General features: G+C 27.3%; 3 protein-coding genes across 4 annotated transcripts in view; 1 reads left to right on the top strand and 2 right to left on the bottom strand.

Moving 5' to 3' along the window:
• LOC122511903 overlaps positions 1-3,932 on the bottom strand; it is a 28,151-nt gene extending 24,219 nt beyond the window's left edge. The window contains exon 1 of the mRNA XM_043627471.1: positions 3,184-3,932. The gene's annotated coding sequence lies outside the window, so the exon portion shown is untranslated. The remainder of the gene's footprint in view (positions 1-3,183) is intronic.
• LOC122511849 (cartilage oligomeric matrix protein-like) lies at positions 872-5,170 on the top strand. Its single transcript, XM_043627370.1, has 9 exons — positions 872-1,023; positions 1,328-1,401; positions 1,517-1,571; positions 1,739-1,863; positions 2,215-2,587; positions 2,695-3,048; positions 3,939-4,172; positions 4,365-4,877; positions 5,020-5,170. Exons 1-9 carry the CDS (start codon positions 948-950, stop codon positions 5,085-5,087), a joined length of 1,872 nt encoding a protein of 623 aa, XP_043483305.1. The 5' UTR covers positions 872-947; the 3' UTR covers positions 5,088-5,170.
• Positions 5,171-5,310: 140 nt separating this feature from the next.
• Positions 5,311-19,472, bottom strand: LOC122511847 (cartilage oligomeric matrix protein-like). 2 transcript variants are annotated; one of them, XM_043627368.1, is made up of 15 exons: positions 19,224-19,472; positions 13,451-13,621; positions 13,004-13,224; positions 11,574-11,763; positions 10,199-10,284; positions 9,943-9,997; positions 9,646-9,850; positions 9,286-9,534; positions 8,875-9,034; positions 7,989-8,141; positions 7,395-7,767; positions 6,867-7,220; positions 6,521-6,748; positions 5,941-6,450; positions 5,311-5,736 (listed from the first exon to the last, which is right to left on the bottom strand). In XM_043627368.1, exons 2-15 carry the CDS (start codon positions 13,473-13,475, stop codon positions 5,636-5,638), a joined length of 2,910 nt encoding a protein of 969 aa, XP_043483303.1. In that variant the 5' UTR covers positions 13,476-13,621; positions 19,224-19,472; the 3' UTR covers positions 5,311-5,635. The 2 variants fall into 2 exon arrangements, with proteins under 2 accessions (XP_043483303.1, XP_043483302.1); XM_043627367.1 differs by lacking the exon at positions 19,224-19,472 and adding an exon at positions 16,821-17,187.
• Positions 19,473-19,543: the final 71 nt, after the last annotated feature.

Genomic DNA, 19,543 nt, shown 5'->3' with positions numbered 1-19,543 from the left:
GACACACAAAAACACTGATAATATTTTCATAGTAAATAATTAATTTGATAATTTAATATTATTTTTTTATATTAAAAGATAATTTAAGGAAAAGAAAATTGTTATTTGTTTTTATTGCGAAAATTTGATTTTGATGAATCAGTGAATTTAAAATCGTTAATCCCATAGGAAGTTAAAATGTTCTTAACCTGCGACTATTATGTATTACTGATTGTTTCTTTTTTAATTTATATAATAGTATTGATTTATAAGTCTGTCTTAACCTTGAACTTTTATTTGAAACAATTTTTCAAAGGCAGTCTTTTCAATTTTTTCATCAATACATACTCGATGACTCTGTACCTTTAATAATTTTACATTTGTTTAAAAGTTCAATAATATATACTTTTTAGTTTTTTTTATTTATTTGTAATTTTTTTTATTTCAATTATTATTTTTGTTTTTTAATTTATATTTATTTAAATTTACTTTTTGGTTTTTTTATACTTTAATTTACTTATTCAATTCTTTTATATTTTTCTTACTTATTTATCCAATTTTTTAATTTTTATTTAATTTATTTCAATTATGAATTATTATTAATTTTCATCTACAAAAAACAATTTTTTGCTTATACATTTTAACAATATATTTTAATCCCAATATATGTAAGATGATAAAAAAATTACTGCGAAAAAAAAATTGTAATGAAATTTCCTAAATTGATATAGAGACAAATTTCTAAAAACAATTACCTTTAATTTTTTTATCGTTATATATACATATGTATTTCGAAATATTTTATGATTTAACAAAAGTGATAATTTAATTGATAACAAAACTCTTAGAATTTCTTATAAATAGACAATCAACTCCCTTGTTTCCCGTTATTTGACAAAAATACACGAACAATGTTTGTTGAAAAAAACTAATTTTATTTTTTTAGTGTAATTTAATTTTTTTCAAAAATGCAAAAAATTGCTGCTATTGTTATATTTGCAACAATTGTTGCTCTAGCATATTCCAATAATTCCTCAATCTCAGGTATTTGCGATTTATAATATTATTATAATTGTTATTATTTTTATTACTTGTTTTTATTATTTCTATTGTTATTATTATTATGATTGTTTCTTTTACTATTTTTATTATTATAGTTGTTGTTATTATTCTAATCAAAATTGTTAAACCAAAAAAAAATTGAACCAATTTGTATTAAAATAGATTTAAAAAATAAAAAAAATTATTGAATTCATCAGTTTTTCCTTATTTTTGAATTTTTAAATAAAATCTTTTTTATTGAACTGTTTTCATATTATCAACTAAAATTAACTTTCTTCTATTACAGTTTGCAAAAAATGTAATCATTTTAATCAATTACTAAATAATCTGGCCCACTTGGATGTAAAATTAAAAATAGACGTAAGTTTAAGAAAAAAATAAATAAATGATATAAAAAATAACAATTATTATCATTATATAAAAATTATTAAAATAAATAATATTTCAAAATTATTTGTCTTTCTTATTTTATCAGACTTTTGAGGCTTTGAATATTCCTGATTTACTAAAAGAATGTTCCTCCTGCAAGAGTAAGTATCAATTGTTTAATAAATAATTTTTCAAATTTTTAAATTATATGGAAATTTGAAAAAGACTAATTTCCTTGATATTTATTCTTCTTTTCTCATAAGAAAATAAAAAAAAAATTTGATTTAACTTAAGACAGAATATAAAAATAATTTTTCGCTACTTTCAGAAACTTTAGGACATGACGTATCTTTTAATAAAAATACAATTGAAAATATATGTCCTGGAATGATTAGAAAATGCGACGATCATGCAAAATGTGTACCAATTGTATCTAATCAGTACTTGTGCAGGGTAATAATTAATTAACAGCAGGAAAAAAATTTAATATCGTAACAATTAATTAAATTACGTATTTTATCTGATATATTATAGATAATGTATTATTAAAAGTGAACGTAACGTTTTTTCAAGTATTTTTGGTTATATGAATAACAATCGAATTTAATTTCACTTTAATCATTTTTTGATATTTGATAAAAATCATTTTTTGAAATTATTAAGAAAAAGTACGGTTCTAATATTTTCAATACAATTTTAATTTCAATTTTAATTGTTTTAATGTAATTTTAACAAAAATTAGTTTTTAAAAAAAAAATTGCGAATAAAAAAAAATTTATTACTAATTTTTCAATTTGTACGTAGTGTCTAGTTGGCTATGCAGGCAATGGATGGAAATGTGGAATAGACTCGGACAATGATGGATATCCAGATGAGGCACTCAAATGCTGTTCACACGAGTGTAGAGCTGATAATTGTCCAAAAATTTCAAACAGTGGTCAAGAGGACACCGATGGTGATGGAATTGGCGATCTTTGCGATCCTGACGCTGACAATGATGGAAAACCAAATAATGTCGACAATTGTTGGTTGATTGTCAATCCAGAACAAGTGGATACTGACAAGGATAAAATAGGTGATGCCTGTGATAATTGTCCATTTATTCCAAATTTCTATCAGGAAGACATCGATAAAGATGGAATTGGCGATGTCTGTGACACGGACATGGATGGCGATGGTAATATGAATAAACTAAATCAACACTGAAATAACACTGTCATTTTTAACACTGAAAATTATTAAAAATAATAATAATCACAATAAAAAAATTTCAAACTTTTGCAGATATTTTAAACTCAAATGATAATTGTCCGAAAGTGAGTAACAAGGATCAGAAAGATTCGGATGGCGATGGAGTTGGTGATGCTTGCGATAATTGTCCAACTGTCAAGAATCCTAATCAGGAAGATAAAGACGATAATGGAGTTGGCGACGCTTGCGAAACTGGAAAAGATGCCGACAAGGATGGTATTCAGGATGATTTTGACAATTGTTGGAATGTAACTAATGCCGATCAGAAAGACACTGACAAGGATGGAATCGGCGATGCCTGTGACGATGATATCGACGGCGATGGAGTTCCCAATAATGTTGACAATTGTATTTTCGTCTACAATCCTGATCAGACAGCGACACACTGTGAGTATATTTTTTCCTTATAATATATTCCAAAAAAAGACAATCATTTCACTCACTTGTTTTACTATTTATATTCACTATTAGAAAATAATTACGTGAAATAAAAATAAAGATAAAAACGTGATAAAAACTTACAATACGATGTAGGCCTAATACGATGATCAGCGCTCCGATCTGTATTTCCAAATGTTGCGGAAAAAACACGATTTAAATAATATCGAACACTTTCAAAATCACTTTTAAAAAATTATTCTTTTGCATCTTTGCATAATTATATAAACAAATTGTAAATTATTTCCTTGTCAACTACAAAAAAGCAAAATACTATTTGAAATGACATAACCTAAAAAAGTCAATTATAGTTACGATCGTCATGAAAACATCAATTCCATTCAATCGTTTTACAACCAAAACTGTTTAGTTCTAATTCACGCTAATTAATAACATTCAAATATTGTGAAATAATTTTTAATTAATTTGCACACGAGAAGAAAGTTCAATAATGATCAGCGGAGCGTGAAATGTTGCCAAAACTGTCAAAACAACTATACCAGGGTTGGAAAGATGAAATTCTGAATGTATATATAACAGAGTTGGGTAGCAATGGGTTTAATCGTTTTTTACATTTTTTTGTAAATATTTATGAATTTTATAAAAGAAAACATCAATTCTATACTATTTTAAGAATTTTATAGAAGAATAATTTGTACTTAATTGTTCATAATCACAAAAATGTTGAAATTAGGAAACTACTTTGCAAGTGTAAACGTACCATTACTTTGAAAATAGGAAACATCGCTGCCCAACCCTGTTCTATCGCTTCGCGGTAGGTATTCCCTGACATTTATTTTTAAATCTTTACATTTATTCTTGTTTTTATTATTAATCAGCAAACACAGAAATCGGCGACGCATGTTGGAATGACAACGATAATGATAATGTCATTAACATCAATGATAATTGTCCGAATAATAGTGACATTTGGACAACGGACTTGAGGAAAATAAACACTATTGCTCTGGATCCGACAGTTGGTTCCGGACAGGAGAATCCTAAATGGGAATTCAATAATGACGGAAAAGAAATTGTACAAAAGCTTAACAGCAATCCTGGAATTGGCGTTGGTTTGTAAACTTTTTTCTTAAACAAATTTACTTAATTTCTAATTAATTGTGACGCGCTCCCAAGAAAGGTACCTAAGAAGCAAACGAATTTTAGGTTAGATTCGTGTTAGATTTATCTTGATTAAAAGTTTATTTTTAATTTTTTGTTTCTTATAAAAATAAATAATAAAATACACAAATTTTCCAAAATAGGTTTAGTAAATTTCGGCGGTGTTGATTATGATGGGACATTTTTCATAAACAATGCAAATGGTGACGATGATTTTGTTGGCTTTATATTTTCCTATCAAAGCAATAAAAAATTCTACGTTGTCATGTGGAAGAAGGGACTGCAAAATTATTGGGTCAATACACCATTTCCAGCACGTGGAGATCCGGGAATTCAGATAAAATTAGTTGATTCAAAAAGTGGACCGGGACCAATGTTACGAAACAGTTTATGGAACACTGACGGTCATCCTGGAGAAGTGAAACTTCTTTGGCATGATCCAAAACGAATTCCTTGGGAACAATTTGTTTCCTATCGATGGAATCTCGTTCATCGACCCTCTATTGGATTAATAAGACTCAAACTTTACAGTGGACAGGAATTAATTGCCGATTCACAGAATATTTTTGATAATACCCTGAAAGGAGGAAAACTCGGCGTTTATTGCTTCTCACAGGAAAATATTGTCTGGTCCAATATTGAATACAAATGTCGAGGTGAGATTTTTATTTTTTATTTATTGATAAATTTAATATTATTAATTAATTAATAATAATAAATATTAAATTTTTAGAATAGATTTAAAATCACTGAGATGGTTTTTGAATTAAATATTTAAATATTACAATAATTTTTCAGAGACTGTCACAGAAGAAATTTATCGAGATCTAGATCCAAAATTGCAGAAAATGATTTCTAAGGAATAGTTATTATCAAAACAAACTAGACAAGTAAGAAATAGATAATAAATTAATTAACGAAAAAAATTATAAATTAGATAATTGACTAATTAACGAGTCTCTATTGATGAAAATCAATTTAATTATTGTAATCAAATTAGGAACCTAATCAAATTCTGATCATTACTTCAACTTTCATATATTTTTTCAACTTCGTCGTCGGTCTAAAGAAATTATTTTTTATAATTCATTTTCGAAGAATTAACAATCTTTATTTTTCCCTCAATTTTTATTCCATTAATGTACAATTCATTTAAATGCATTTTTTAGTACACAATTTCATAACTTTCATAATTTACATTTATTTCGTTTAAAAAATCTTAACTACCAATAAAATATAAGATTTTTATATAGAAATCTAGACAGGAAGTCTTTAATTATTCCTCCTTCACGTCACGTCCGGTAATTTTTTTTCCTTCTTTTTCTCATAACCAAAGGATAAAAAAAACCTTTTGTTTGATAAATTGTGCCCGAAAATTGAATTTTTTTTACAACTTTATTTTATTTAAAAAAAATTAATGCTGCATCCATCCTGCGCCGTCTGAATAAATATCTTTGTGGATCAACTTTTGCGCACTTGCCGGAAGTTCTCGATACACTTCTTCCGATACTCCTTCTACAAAAATAAATTGAAAGAAAAGTATTAATTACAATTTTATCGTTTTATTAACTAATTTTTATAGACAAATTTATGTTATTTTGTTACTCTTATTGAAATATTTTACAATTAAATACTTCTCTAATGAAACAAAAAATATTTTGAAACAAAATTTCAAATAAGAAGAAATAGAAAAAAAATGTTATAAAGTAATAAAATTACCTCGACACTTGTAGTGTAAACTGGACCAGATAATCATTTCCTGAGAGAAGCATAAAACACCGAGACTTCCACCCTTGAGGGTCATGTCGAAAATATTCTTCGAATCAGCCACGAGTCGATCACCCTCGTAGATCCACAATCGAATTAGTCCAATTTTCGGCCTGTGAATTAAACGCCATCGATAGGCAGTGTGCTCCTTCCATCCCACATTCCTTGGATCCTTCCACAACAGTTTCACCTGATTCGCCGTGTCGCCAGTTCTCCATAAACTATTTCTCAACATTTTTCCCGGTCCCGTTTCTGAATTCACTAATTTTATTTGTATTCCCGGCTCGGCTACCGCTCTAAATGGCACTGGTTCCCAATACGTTTGCGACGCCTTCTTCCACATCACTGTGTAAAATCGTCGCGAATTTTGATAGGAGAAGACAAAGCCCACATAATCGTCGTCAATTGGCGTGTTTATAAAGAATGTGCCGTCGAAATCGACCCCATCGAATCTGTCCATGCCTGTAAAAATTATTTTCATTATAATTAAGTAATAAAATTTTAAAAATCTTATTTTTTTCTTATGGCTTACCAACTGCGAGACCGGGATCACTATTCAAAGTTTGTACAATCTCGGACCCATTGTGATGTATCTGCCAGTTGGGATCCGTTTGGGATTCTCCTTCCGGGTCCAGGACGACTCTCGTGTATTGCCGGAAGTCTGTGGTCCAAATGGCACTATTATTCGGACAATTGTCCATACTGTTGATCACTGTGTCATTGTCGTTATCGTTCCAGCAGTCGTCTCCATAAACGTCGTCTGAAAATAGAAAAAAGGATTTAATTTCTATTCTATTCCCTTGAAACTGAAAAAAATCAATAGAAATCTATTTCTATTCTCTATTAATTATTTTCAATTGTGATTTTTGTCGGCTTACTGTGAGTTCGTCTCTGACTGGGATTGTAGACAAAAACGCAATTATCGCGTCCATTTGGAATTCCGTCGCCGTCCATGTCATCGTCACATCTGTCGCCAATTCCATCGTCATCGATGTCTCTCTGATCTGAATTCGAAACGTGAGGACAGTTATCCAAATTATCCTGAATTCCATCCTGATCCTCGTCTCGATCGTTGTCGCAAATATCGCCCACTCCATCATTGTCCGAATCCAATTGACTGGGATTCGCGTATTCCACACAATTATCGCAGGCGTCGCCAATCCCGTCGTTGTCAATATCCTCCTGCTCTCGATTCATCACTCTCGGACAATTGTCCTCGTCATCGAAAATTCCTACACAAAAAAACAATTCAATATAGTTGATCAAATATTAATTAATATCAATCAAATTTTTTTTTGTCTAAATCCGAATGAATTGTGTTATTATTGAATTTGAAACAATTCTACTTTCCCTGACATTATTTATTTGTAAATAAAGAAATTAGGTTTAATTAAATTGTCTAATACCGTCATTATCGCTGTCCTCGTCACAGGCATCACCCCGACGATCATTGTCAGTGTCGGTCTGATTGGCGTTCGGCACCGAGGGACAATTATCGCAAATATCTCCGATTCCATCGCCGTCCTTGTCCTCCTGCTCGGAATTCGCGTGATGCGGACAATTGTCGACTAGATTTCCAATCTGATCATTATCGGCGTCACTGTCGCAAGCGTCGCCCTCGCCATCGTTGTCCACGTCCTCCTGACCACTGTTCGACGTCGTGGGACAATTGTCAGCTCTACATCTTTCCTCATGACACGCCAAATTATAATCCGGATAGCCGTCATTGTCCGTGTCCAATCCACACACGTGTCCATTTCCCGCCCATCCAATGTTGCACTAAAGATAAAATTATTTTTAATTTCTTTCTTTTAGAAACAACAATTTTGTTCATGACAATTTTTTGTTCATTAAAAAGAATTTCCTCCACGAGGAATAGAAAAATAGATTTAATTTTGAAAATAAATGGTAAAGAAAGCGAAAGAATGAAACTAAAAAAATTGACAAAAAGTAGACAAAAAAAGAAAATTGGTAAATTTTCTAGAGAAAAAATAAATTACCCTGCAGATGTATTGATTGACACCGACACATTCGCATTTGGCATGTCCATCACACCTGGTAACCATGTCTTCGCACAATCCAGCGGCCACATGACAGCCGACAGTTTGGTTGCCAATGAAACCTTCTCTGCAAGGTCCGCATCTAACTGACCCCTGAGAAAAGAATCCTTTACACGCCTTCTTAAAAACAATTCCTTCCTTTTTCGTCCTCACTTTTATCAGACAAGTTTTACATTCAAAACAAAATGGAAAATGGAAATTTATCCTTCCAAAGAAAACAATTTTCTAAAGACAACGATTACTTAAAAAATTCTTATTTTCTTATTATTTTGAAAAACAACTTTTTAAAACTTTTAAATCATAAATATTAGTTTTTTTAAAATTTAAATTACAAAAAATGCTTTTATTATTTTTATAACTTTAAAATAGAATATTTTGAAGCAGGTGGGATTTTTTTTTAAATAGAGCAAAAGAGTCATTCAATTTTTTTTGAAATGTTTAAATATAGGAGAAAGAATAGAAAAGATAATATATGTAAATAGAGTGAAATTTTGAAAAGTTCCTTTGGTTAAATAACATCTTCCATGAATTTATAATTAAATTAAAAACTGAAAATTGATCGATTGGCGAGAAATAAAATATAAAATACTTTATCTTTCGAAGATGAAAAGTAAAGGAAGAAAAGGAGGAAGGAAAACGTAAACATGCTTTCTCGTATCGTGCACTAAATATATTCTCAATAGTACAAAAAAAGGATAACTTTCGAAGGAAAGTGTTTGATTTTTATGTGCAAGATTATTATTTTTGTGTTTTTTAAGGTGTGATCGACCAGAAGTAGAAAGATTGACTCGTTCCTGGCTTAGAAGAGTAATCACGGACAATTCACCTCGGAGTCGTAGCAGCGCGAATTTGGTACACAGCCTCCATTTCTTCCATCGTTACAGCTCTCGGTTATTCTCTCGCATATTTGTTTGTTCCTTCGTGCGTCATCCACACTTGAGCCGTGCGGTTGATTTCCTGTGTATCCTTCTGGACATGGACCGCATCTGCAATTTTCACATTTTCTTCCTTTTCTTTTTTTTCTTTTAATAAAAAAATATTTTAGGTCGATTTTTTCTCATTTTTCAAATTCAGAGCTGAATTACAGTAGAAATTATATTCGAATTTTATTTTCGATTCCAAGCGAAATTTTTGACCCAGGGTACAATTTACCACGATTTTTACCTTCGGGGGTTTGAAATGAATAAAGTTGACAGATTAATTAATTTAACAAAATTGAGGGTTAAATATTCGTTACCTGAAGCCGGAGTCGACGTTGTGACACGATGCCAATGGAGAGCAGGGTCTTTCAAGATCGCAAAGATCGAGAGAACAGTGAGTTCCATTGCCGTGCATGGGATGAGGACAAGCGCCACAAGAGAAGTATGGATACGAATCTCTTTGATAACACTTGACAGAAGTGTAACAGGGCTTTAAGTCGCAGCCCGTTCGAACCCTTGAACATTGTCTGCCATCTCCGGTGTATCCTCTTGGACATGGACCACATCTACACAACAATAATATAAATGATTGACAATTATTTCGGGATAGTTGAAATAAATCTTTTTCTTATTTACTATTCAATATAAATAAATAAATAAGTAAATAAATAAATTACCTGAAACCTTCCGGTACATCGTAACATTGAACAACTTCAGAGCAAGGATTATCAGCGCACGAAGGTAATCTGTTGCATCTTCGACCATCTCCACTGTATCTATCTGGACATGAACCGCACTGTGGCTCACCATATTGATTCTTTGCACAACGAACACCAGGATAACAGTAATTTGTGCAAGGATCTATTATTGGTTGCGCTGGAACTAAAAGAATGGAAAACTCATAATTAAAAATATATCCTTCAATTTTTAATTATTATTAATCCGGTAGAAATAATAAGAGAATGTATAATTACCCTTGCAAGCAAGACAAGTGTCCAGAAGATTTCTCACTGCACGTGTTTCTTCCATCTAAAATGAAAAAGAAAATAAGAAATAAGAAGAAGAAAATAAAAATAAAAGATGATAGAAAATAAAAATTCACATTGCAGTAACTATTTCATTTTCACACTAATATTATTATATTTTTGTTATTATTACCTATGTATTATTATTGTTAGTATTACTTTTTTATTTTTATTGCATATTGCATTTACTATTATAGTTTCTTACGTTTATTTTGAGTTCGTCGCGGATTGCAATGACATTTTTCACAAGACGATTTATAACGTCAGCCAATTCTCCATGACCGATACATTCTGAAAACGAAAATAATGAATTACTTAAATTATCAATTAATTAATATTACTTAAAAAATCGAAAAACAAATTTTTGCAAAAAGTTGTGTTTACAATTTTAATAAAATTCTTGTCGAAATTTCAATTATTTTCAAAAATATTCCTCAATTCTACTATTTTAATAAAATTTTCTAAAAGAATTCAATTATTTCAAAAAAAAATGTTAATAAAATTCTACGCAAACATTTAATCATTTTCATAAATAATAAAAATTTCACAAGAATTCAATTATTTAAAGATTTTTTCGCAATAATTAAATTACAATTTTCATAAATAAAGAAATTTTTCATAGGGATTCAAATATTTTCATAAATTATAAAATTCTTTGCAAAAATGTAATTATTCGGAATACAATTTTAATAAAACTTTTTTAAAGATTTCAATACCTAACTTTCAAATGTTTAAATAACATTCTTTATAAAAATTCGATTCTGTATTTTGAATGCAATTTTAATTTAGATTCATTATTTTCGGGCTCTTCAAAAATACTTTACCCAATTTTTTATCTCAGCCCTTTGGTTAAAAAAAAATTACAAAATTTACGAAAAATCGAAATTTTGAAAATTTTATATTTTTCTTTTTTTTTATGGTATTAAGCTTCATTATTTTTGGGCTCTTCAAAAACACTTTGTACAATTTTTTATCTCAGCGCTTTGATTAAAAAACTACTTTTTTGAAATTTGCGAAAAATCGAAATTTTGAAAATTCAACGTTTTTGCTTCTTTTTTATGGCATTTAGCTTCATTATTTTTGGGCTCTTCAAAAACACTTCAACCAATTTTTTATCTCAGCGCTTTGGTTAAAAAACTACTTTTCTGAAATTTGGGAAAAATTGAAATTTTGAAAATTCAACATTTTTGCCTCTTTTTTATGGCATTTAGCTTTATTATTTTTGGGCTCTTTAATTTTTAGCTTAATTTTAATCAAATTTTTAGAAATTAATTTTTTTGAAAAGATTAATTCAATTTTTCTTGTAATTATTTGAAGTTTTTATTTTATAATTTTATATATTTAATTGAAGAATTTCCGAATTTCGTCTGGAAATCAGAGAAAAGTCAGGGAAAAACAATATTAAATTTTTGTGGCAACCCTGATAATTAATTGAATTAATTGAGGCTCCGGATCTTAAAAGGGCACTTTCAGCATTGATTTTAAATGGTAAAAGTGCTCTTTTAAGATGCGGAGCTTCAATTAATTTTATGAGTTTTAAATTTAGTTTTTAAGTTCATAGGAAAAAAAATTAGAAATACCTGATGAGCTGATATAAACAGGAGCAGGAATATCTCCTCTATCCCGACGAACTCGATCAACTTGCGTCGCTTCTTGTTCTTTAAGATCATCGAAAACATCAGTAAGACTTGTAGGACAATTTTCACCCCTTAATATGCTCTCCACATTTCCAGATCTGTGGATTTTTATTCTACATCTTCTGTCCTTGAACTGCAATAGAAAAAAAGATTAATTTTCATTTTTCTTTTAATTCGTCAAACATATTGACTAATTAATAATTATAATAATAATAAATTTTTTCATTTCATAATAATCAAAATATAATAGAAAATATTAATTGAAAATTGCATTCTCTGTCCATAAATAGTCCTCGAAAAATTGTTGTTCATTAAAGGAGTAAAGAAGAATAAATTCTGAAAGTGTTTATATGTATCGCAAATCGGGATGCTGGTCACGGATGCGGGTTAGGCAAGTGCTTATAGGCGGTGTGTGTAGAGAACCTTTGTAACCTTACTGATTGCCATCCATATTTGGCTAGACTTCGTCCCACGAGCAAAGCGTAAACTTATACATATACATCGTATATACATATAAATAAAATTGTTTACTCGCGACAAACAGTAAAGAAAGACGTAAAATTTACCTAATGGTGAAAAAAATTCATCTAAAGTTCCGCGCCGCGAACGCGTAAAATCCAAACTGAAATTTTCAATTTGTCTAAATAATCAGAAGATTTACAGATTATGAGAGTTAGACATGAAATTGAAAATATTTCCTTTAAATTATTCGAATATTCTAATTAATAATAAATATGAAGTTCATTAAGAAAGTAAAATAATAATATATTTCTATAGTTTTGAAATTAAATTTCAAATTAGCGTGGATAAAATAGTTTTTGTATTCGCATTAGTTATGGTTGCAAAATTCGCGATGATCGCAGGTATCACCAGAGAGACCGTGAAATTTTGAATTAATGCGACGACGCTCGGTTTTTATGGAATGCACGTGGGTTAAGTGCCCACACAACCCTTTTTCTAGAACACGGACGAAGGCTACTTTCCATTTTGCTATTATTTTCGTATTATTATCGCTGAAATCAAAACTAAACAATTAACTTTTTCCGATTTTTTATCAAATTCTGCTTATCAAAGTTTAAGAAGAATAAAATCTAAATTTTGAATAAATTATTATTATCAAACCAATTAATAAAATTTATTTTTCTGTTTACGATTACAATTATTATTGCTATTTTAATTATTTTATTTTTATTGTTATTTATATTCTTATTGTCATAATTATTTTCTTTATTGTTTCTTGGAAGCAATGAAGTCCTTCCTTTCTTAGAAGGATTATTTTAATTAATTAATTTATTAATAAACGGGTTTTGGACATTTCTATGTCGAAAAATTTCCGAAAGAATAAAAATTGAAAAGAAAATTGATATTCTCACCACTCGTAGCGTGGACGAATCCTCACGTTCTGACATTTCTTTAATGGTTTTTTTAATGGGAATTTCCCCCTGATAGAGGCAATCAATGTAAATTTCGAGATGCGCCGGATGATTTTGTCGAACAAGCACAACGAGACTTTTGACAGGTTCAATCACGTCCAATGTGTCAATCACCAAATGTTCCGATCGTTGACGACCATTTTCCACCGTTTCGAGAATTACTGTCAAATAAAAAATTATTTATTTTTAAATTATTATTCTCGGACGTTAAATTTCTATACAAAATAAAAAATTCAATTTCAAATTACAATTCAAATATTAAAACACAAGGGAGTAAAAAAAATGTTTCCAAATTTTTAATTCAAGAGAGAAAAATTGAAAAATTGAACAGAAGTTTGTTTTGAATTTTTTTTGTTCTATTGTAGAAGAAAAATGGTGTCATCATACCTCTTTTGGTGTGCCTGTCGAGCATAAGTACAAATTTATTTCTAGACTTGGAGAATTCAGCGGCGAGTAAAATTTCGTCTCCACCTACTTGCTTTTTCTTAGGCCTAATGTGATTTATAGAAATTGCAAAATTATCGTCCTGCAGTGCATTCTCCAGGTGTGTCGTAAGAACTGCAACACAAAACAAAACAATCAAATAATAAAAAACCACTCAACGATGTAATAACAATAAAATTACCTTTTTGTTTAGTAATAAAAATTTATCTAAAGCAAAAAAAAGCTTTATATTTATTTATTAATTTTATTATTTATAATCTATTATTTCAATAATTTTTATAAAATTAAATTAAATTTAAAGGCCTAATTATGTTAAATTGAAGCGTAAAAAATTGTTTTTAAAATATAAGGAAGATGACAATTTATATAATTATAAATTAATTAACTTCGATAATTTCTAAACATCCATAAATTGTGCTTTTGCCTTGCACTTAGTGACGTCGAATGATTTGAAGAAAATTCAGACACGGTACCCTTATAATTAATATGGTAAAATCATTAATTTAAAATATTAATTATCATCATTAATTAAGAAAGTCATTTTATTTTAACAGACTTAATGTTTTTTCAAACAAATTTTATTCAGACAATATTTTATTTATTTCTATTTTATTTACTTCTTTTAGTTTCGAACGAAATCAAACAAATAAAACAATTTAAATGCTTAATTATTAAAATTGATAGTAATAAATAATAATAAAAAATAAGTTATTTACATAATAAAAAATTAAATTTAAATAAATATTTACATATTTTATTAATTAATATAATTAATAATTAAAATAATAATGTAAAAATAATTTATTAAAATTATTATAATTAATTTTTTAAAAGTAATAATAATAATAATAAAAATAATAATTAGAAAAAATTAATTACAATGCAGAAAACTTAAGCATTGTTCAAAATAAATGAATAGTATTTAAAAAAAACAATTGAAAAACAATTTTATTGCTGCAAATCAATAAGAATAATCAAAACAAGAGAAGACGGAGGAAGAAAGTGATCGTTATCTGAGAATGACACTGAAAAGGTGTGGGTGTGAAAATTTATTAGCATTGGATGAATGTCGAGGATCATATTAATGAGTTTATTGACTTTTTCTCTGGACATTATTTTCATATCATATGCAAAATAATTAAATTCTGAAAACTTCAATTAAAAACTTATTTTTTCGTTTTTGAAAACCCCTTTTTTTAAATTTGCCATTTATAAATTATTTTAATATATATTTTATTAATTTATTTCTTAAGGGAATTCTTTCGTAGAAAAAAATTTATTTCCTAACTATTCGCTTTTGCGAATAAATAAATTAATTACAACTGGTAAAATAAATTTTTAAAAATTAAAAAAAAATAGTTTCTTTCTTATTATCTTAAATAATTATTATTAAAAATTATTATTAAAAAAAATAAATAAAAATACCAAAATGAATTCAGCATTCAGTGAAAAAGTAGAAAAAACTATTAATAATACTGATAAATATAAAAAAATCAAACAATTAAAAGAAAAAAATGTATTTGAACAGAATAAACAATATATATAATGTTTTACAAAAGTTTACTGAACTCAAAGTCCAGCTGCAAACTACCGGGGTTTTTGCTGAAACTCAGGACAGGTTTCAGTAATGCAATCGTGTTGCAATGTGTGCAAAACTGTCCTGTTCGATCTTGCATCGACGTGTGATGGACAAACAGTTGACATGCATTTCTACAATTCTACAATATTTACACTTTTCTCTAAAAAAAAAAACAAAAAAAACTAGGTAACACTATACAAACTTACATACAAATATTTTCTCGCGAATAGAATTAATTCGAACTTTTTTATCATGAAAATAAGAAAAGAAAAAAATCTGAAACAAATTCAATTTCATCTTCTATAATTAGAAAAGAATTGAAATTTATTTATTAATCACTTTTTGTAATTATTTTAAATTAGTTTAAATTTTTTTCTTTTTTTCTTAGTTAATATTTTAAATATTTTTTCAATTTTTAATTCGAGATTTAATTTCACTTTGGAAATTCAAATTCTGAAAAAAAAACTGTTTTTAAATGCACGAAATTCCCTCACTCTGATTGAACCGTATATTATTTTTAACTCCTTTATATTGACTGTATCTAATTTATTTTTAATTGAGTAAATAGGCCGCATATAAGAACCGTAAAAACTGTGTCAGTTTTAGTATATAACTTGGAAATCTAAAATAGATAATTGGGAGGGTTTTCTCAGTTCCAAGTAAAAATGATGGTTAAAAATACATTATGTACAATAATATATGTTTCATCGGGACTAGAAAAATATATTCGACATTTTACTGTGAAAAAAAGCGTATCTATTTTTATTTTAAATTATTTAGGTTACTGTGATTTTGCTTTCAGTTTCAAAAAAAAAAAAAACCGAAAGTAATAAAGAGTTCAAAAGCACTATTTTCAAATATATATTTCACAGAAAAAAAATCATCATCTTTCCTATAAATATAAATAACGAAACTTTTCTAAGAGAGTGAAAACGAGAAAGTATTTTCGAGAAATAAATATATGTTAAAAAATTTTGCTATTATTGGGAATTATTTTTACAAAATTTTATAAATATTTTGAAACATTTTGAAGTAAATTTAAAAAATTAAAAAAAGTAAAATTAAAACAAATAAAATCGAAACAAATAAAATTAAAACAAATTAAATTGAAAAATTAAAATTAAAACAAATAAAATTAAAAAATTAAAATTAAAACAAAATTAACAAAAATATTAAATGTAAATTGAAATAAATATTAAAAGTGAATTTAAAAAAACGTTTGGAAAATAAATTAATTAAATTTGAATAATATAGATTTTTTAATTTGAAAAACACGTCAAGAGGAAGGTAAACATTTTCAAAAATGTTCGAAAAGTCGAAAATCTTCCTTAATTAAAAATTCTTAATCAGCATATAATTTCCTACATTAATTTTCAAAAATAGTTTTAAAGTGTAGTTTTCATTTAATGAAAATTTTAAAAAGTAATTTTTGAATTCCAAAAAATAAACTTTACATTTTTAATCAAATTTGAAAGAAAAGAATATAGAATAATATTAATAATGACAGAGGGTTGAAATTAATATAAAATAATATAGAAAGTAAAAAAAGAAACCGAAAATTAAAAAAAAGAGGTAGAAAAATCGATAAAAGAAAAGTTAAGAAACATTCGAAACCGAAGTAACAATAAATCCGATTTTTTGAATTAAATTCAATAAAATAGAAAATCGAATAAAAAACATGAATTGTAAATAAAATAAAAAAAACAAACAAAAACGAAAAATATCAATTTGTACCTTCGTCCGGCGCAATATTGGAACCGGAAAGAGTGATGATCATCCCCAGGAGGGTAAAAGTCGCGATACCTCGCATCGCGACAATTTTTTTTTCGAAAAACTTTTTCTATAAACTAATTAAAAAGTACTATCAATCACAATTTAGAGAACACATAAACACTGCCTTCGTTTTTCTCAATTTCCACTGTCACAAAAAATAATAATCGAAAGAATTTTCTAATTTTGTAATTCTATTAAAAAAAAAGGAAATTTAGATAAAAATTTTGTTTTCCTTTTTTTCGAAAAAATAATAGAGTTGATGAAGATGCACATAAGAATGGTCGAGACGACCATTCACAGGAGCACCGGTCTCACTGAACCACGGAAACGAATCAACGACGTTTTATACGGCGCCCACGGTGTTTCCTATAAGAATTTATTTCTCATTGTATATTGAAGACTTTAGGGGAAAGATGTTGGTATTTTTAATTTTTTTCATTTCGAGTTCGTTTTCACTATTCATTCACAATTGTTTTTGCCTGCAATTATAAACAATTTAAATGCGAATTAGTTCATTTTTTACGTTTAATTAAATATCTAAAAATTAATTACTGGTAAATTTTTAAAATAAAAAAAAACAATGAGATTAAATTATTTTTTATTTTATACATTTTCTGCAGTTCTAAAGGTTCAAAATAATAATAATTTTTATTAAATAAATAAAATAAATAAATAATAATATCAACAATAATAATAAAAACATGAGAATGTAATAATTATTAAATTGAATAATAAATAAAATAATAATAAAATAAAAATATTTGAATCTCGTTATAAAATTTCGAACTAATTTGAATTCTATTTCTGGAATTGAAATTTGGAAATAGTACAAAAAAATTTGCTACTATAAGGAAATTTAAAATGCATCCAGAATTTGTTGAAATTTATCAAAAAGATTTCGAAAAAAATAACTAAAAGTTAGTGAAACTAAATATAATAAAATTAAACAATTATTTATTAAACACGAGAAATTTAACATTTAATTAAGAAAATTAAAATTTCACGGAAATTTAAGAAAAAATGGGGTCAAAATTGAACGCTATAGTGAATAATAAAAAAATGAACTAATTTAAAACCCTCAGATGCATTTAGAAGCAGTAAAATATTTTTTGAAAAAAATTAAATAAATTTACTTTATTTACTATGATTAATTAATTTTATTTATTACTCTATTCGTCTTTTATTTAATTCACAGTTAATTTACGTCGGTGAAGTTCGCAACGTTTATGATCAACGATTGAAAGGAAAAAATTATTTTTCTACCAAAAAGAATAAAATTATTTGTTCATAAATATTTCGTTTATAAATTATTATTCAAAAAACGAACTAAAAAATTTTCTATACAAAGAGTAATAAAAATTTGCGTAAAAAAATATTTTTCTTCTGAAATCATTTATTGTAAACGTTGTGGACTGCACCAACGTGTTGATTTGCAGTCAATTTGATTAATTAACTGCAAAATTCGGAATAAATTTACAAAGTAAAAAACAAAATTGTAGAAAAATTTAATTATTTTAAATAAATAAAAAAATTAAGAATTCCGGAAAAATTTTTTAAAAAATTAAGAATTTCGATAAAGAATAACAAATTGAAATGGAAAAAAGAAAGAAAAATAGTTCGGGAGTAAAAAATAAATAAAATACGAATAAAAGTATTAAGAAAATAAATAAAAGAAAAATGAAAACATAATTAAATATTGGAATTATCCTGAGAAAAACGAGAGGCATTGGAACTGAAATAAACGATCCGAAAGCTCCACTGAACGGCGCTAGTCGGCGATATGTGAAAATTGAATTCTCCGATGGAAGCTTTTTAATTGTTATTCGGCGAATAATTTTTTTCATTATTTTTTTTTAATAATTTTTAGGCGCGGCTTGTTCCACATATACGACCTTGCAACATGTATAACAGTAAACGTATGTACCAGTTTCAATTGAGTGGGAAGTAGTTCCACCTACGAAACGTTTAATTCGTATTTTCGAATCAGAGAACTTCTCTTCTTTCCTGTCTGCACCAGCTAGCAATTTTTTTCTACACGCTTTTATCCCCCTAACACTTATTACTCAATCAATTCGCGATATTGCTAATTATGGAAAGTACACAATCATCATTTCTTTTATTTTCATTTTCCAAAAGTGTAAACAAATCAATAGAAATATTTTAATTACAAAAAAAATACTTTTTTACTGTTTACTTTTCTTTTATTAAAAATGAAAAAAAAAATTAAAAATCATTTTACTACTAAAATTACAAAAAAATTTTAAAGTGTAAATTAAATTTAATTAAATTGACTAATTATAGGCAGTGAAGTATTTTTTTAAATGAACTTATTAATTTAATTCAAATCAACCAAAAAGTACTCACTCTGAACTTTTTAAATTCCCAATCCAGGGTTGAAGATTTATCGTTACGAATATTTTCGGAATTTTCATTTCTCCACTTTTTCTTCTTCTTCTTCTTCTTCTTCTTCTTCTTCTTCTTCTTCATCTTTTTTTAAATAAAATTTATAAATATTATCCGATTTGAAAAATTGACGTATTTGAATTTTTTTCCCGCTGGAAATTATTATAATGAAATCCTTGAAATTTGTTTGGAAAAAGAAAGAACGAAACCTCTGGATTTGTTTTTAAAGAACTGTCGTGTTGTAATTATTTTCTACTGCAAAAGAAAAAAAATTATTTAGA

Source organism: Leptopilina heterotoma, unplaced genomic scaffold (assembly GCF_015476425.1).
Source record: "Leptopilina heterotoma isolate Lh14 unplaced genomic scaffold, ASM1547642v1 Lhet_90, whole genome shotgun sequence".
Lineage (NCBI taxonomy): Eukaryota > Metazoa > Arthropoda > Insecta > Hymenoptera > Figitidae > Leptopilina > Leptopilina heterotoma.
Note: the sequence above shows the minus strand (reverse complement) of the source record. Positions and strands in the feature narration are given on the sequence as shown.

Coding starts and splice junctions, on each gene's coding strand:
- LOC122511849 (XM_043627370.1), top strand. CDS start 948: ATGCAAAAAATTGCTGCTATTGTTATATTTGCAACAATTGTTGCTCTA. Junction 1,572..1,738: donor AGAATGTTCCTCCTGCAAGA/GTAAGTATCAAT, acceptor CGCTACTTTCAG/AAACTTTAGGACATGACGTA. Junction 2,588..2,694: donor CACGGACATGGATGGCGATG/GTAATATGAATA, acceptor AAACTTTTGCAG/ATATTTTAAACTCAAATGAT.
- LOC122511847 (XM_043627367.1), bottom strand. CDS start 16,896: ATGCGAGGTATCGCGACTTTTACCCTCCTGGGGATGATCATCACTCTT. Junction 13,225..13,450: donor CGACAGGCACACCAAAAGAG/GTATGATGACAC, acceptor TTTATTTGACAG/TAATTCTCGAAACGGTGGAA. Junction 7,768..7,988: donor TCAATCAATACATCTGCAGG/GTAATTTATTTT, acceptor TTTTATCTTTAG/TGCAACATTGGATGGGCGGG.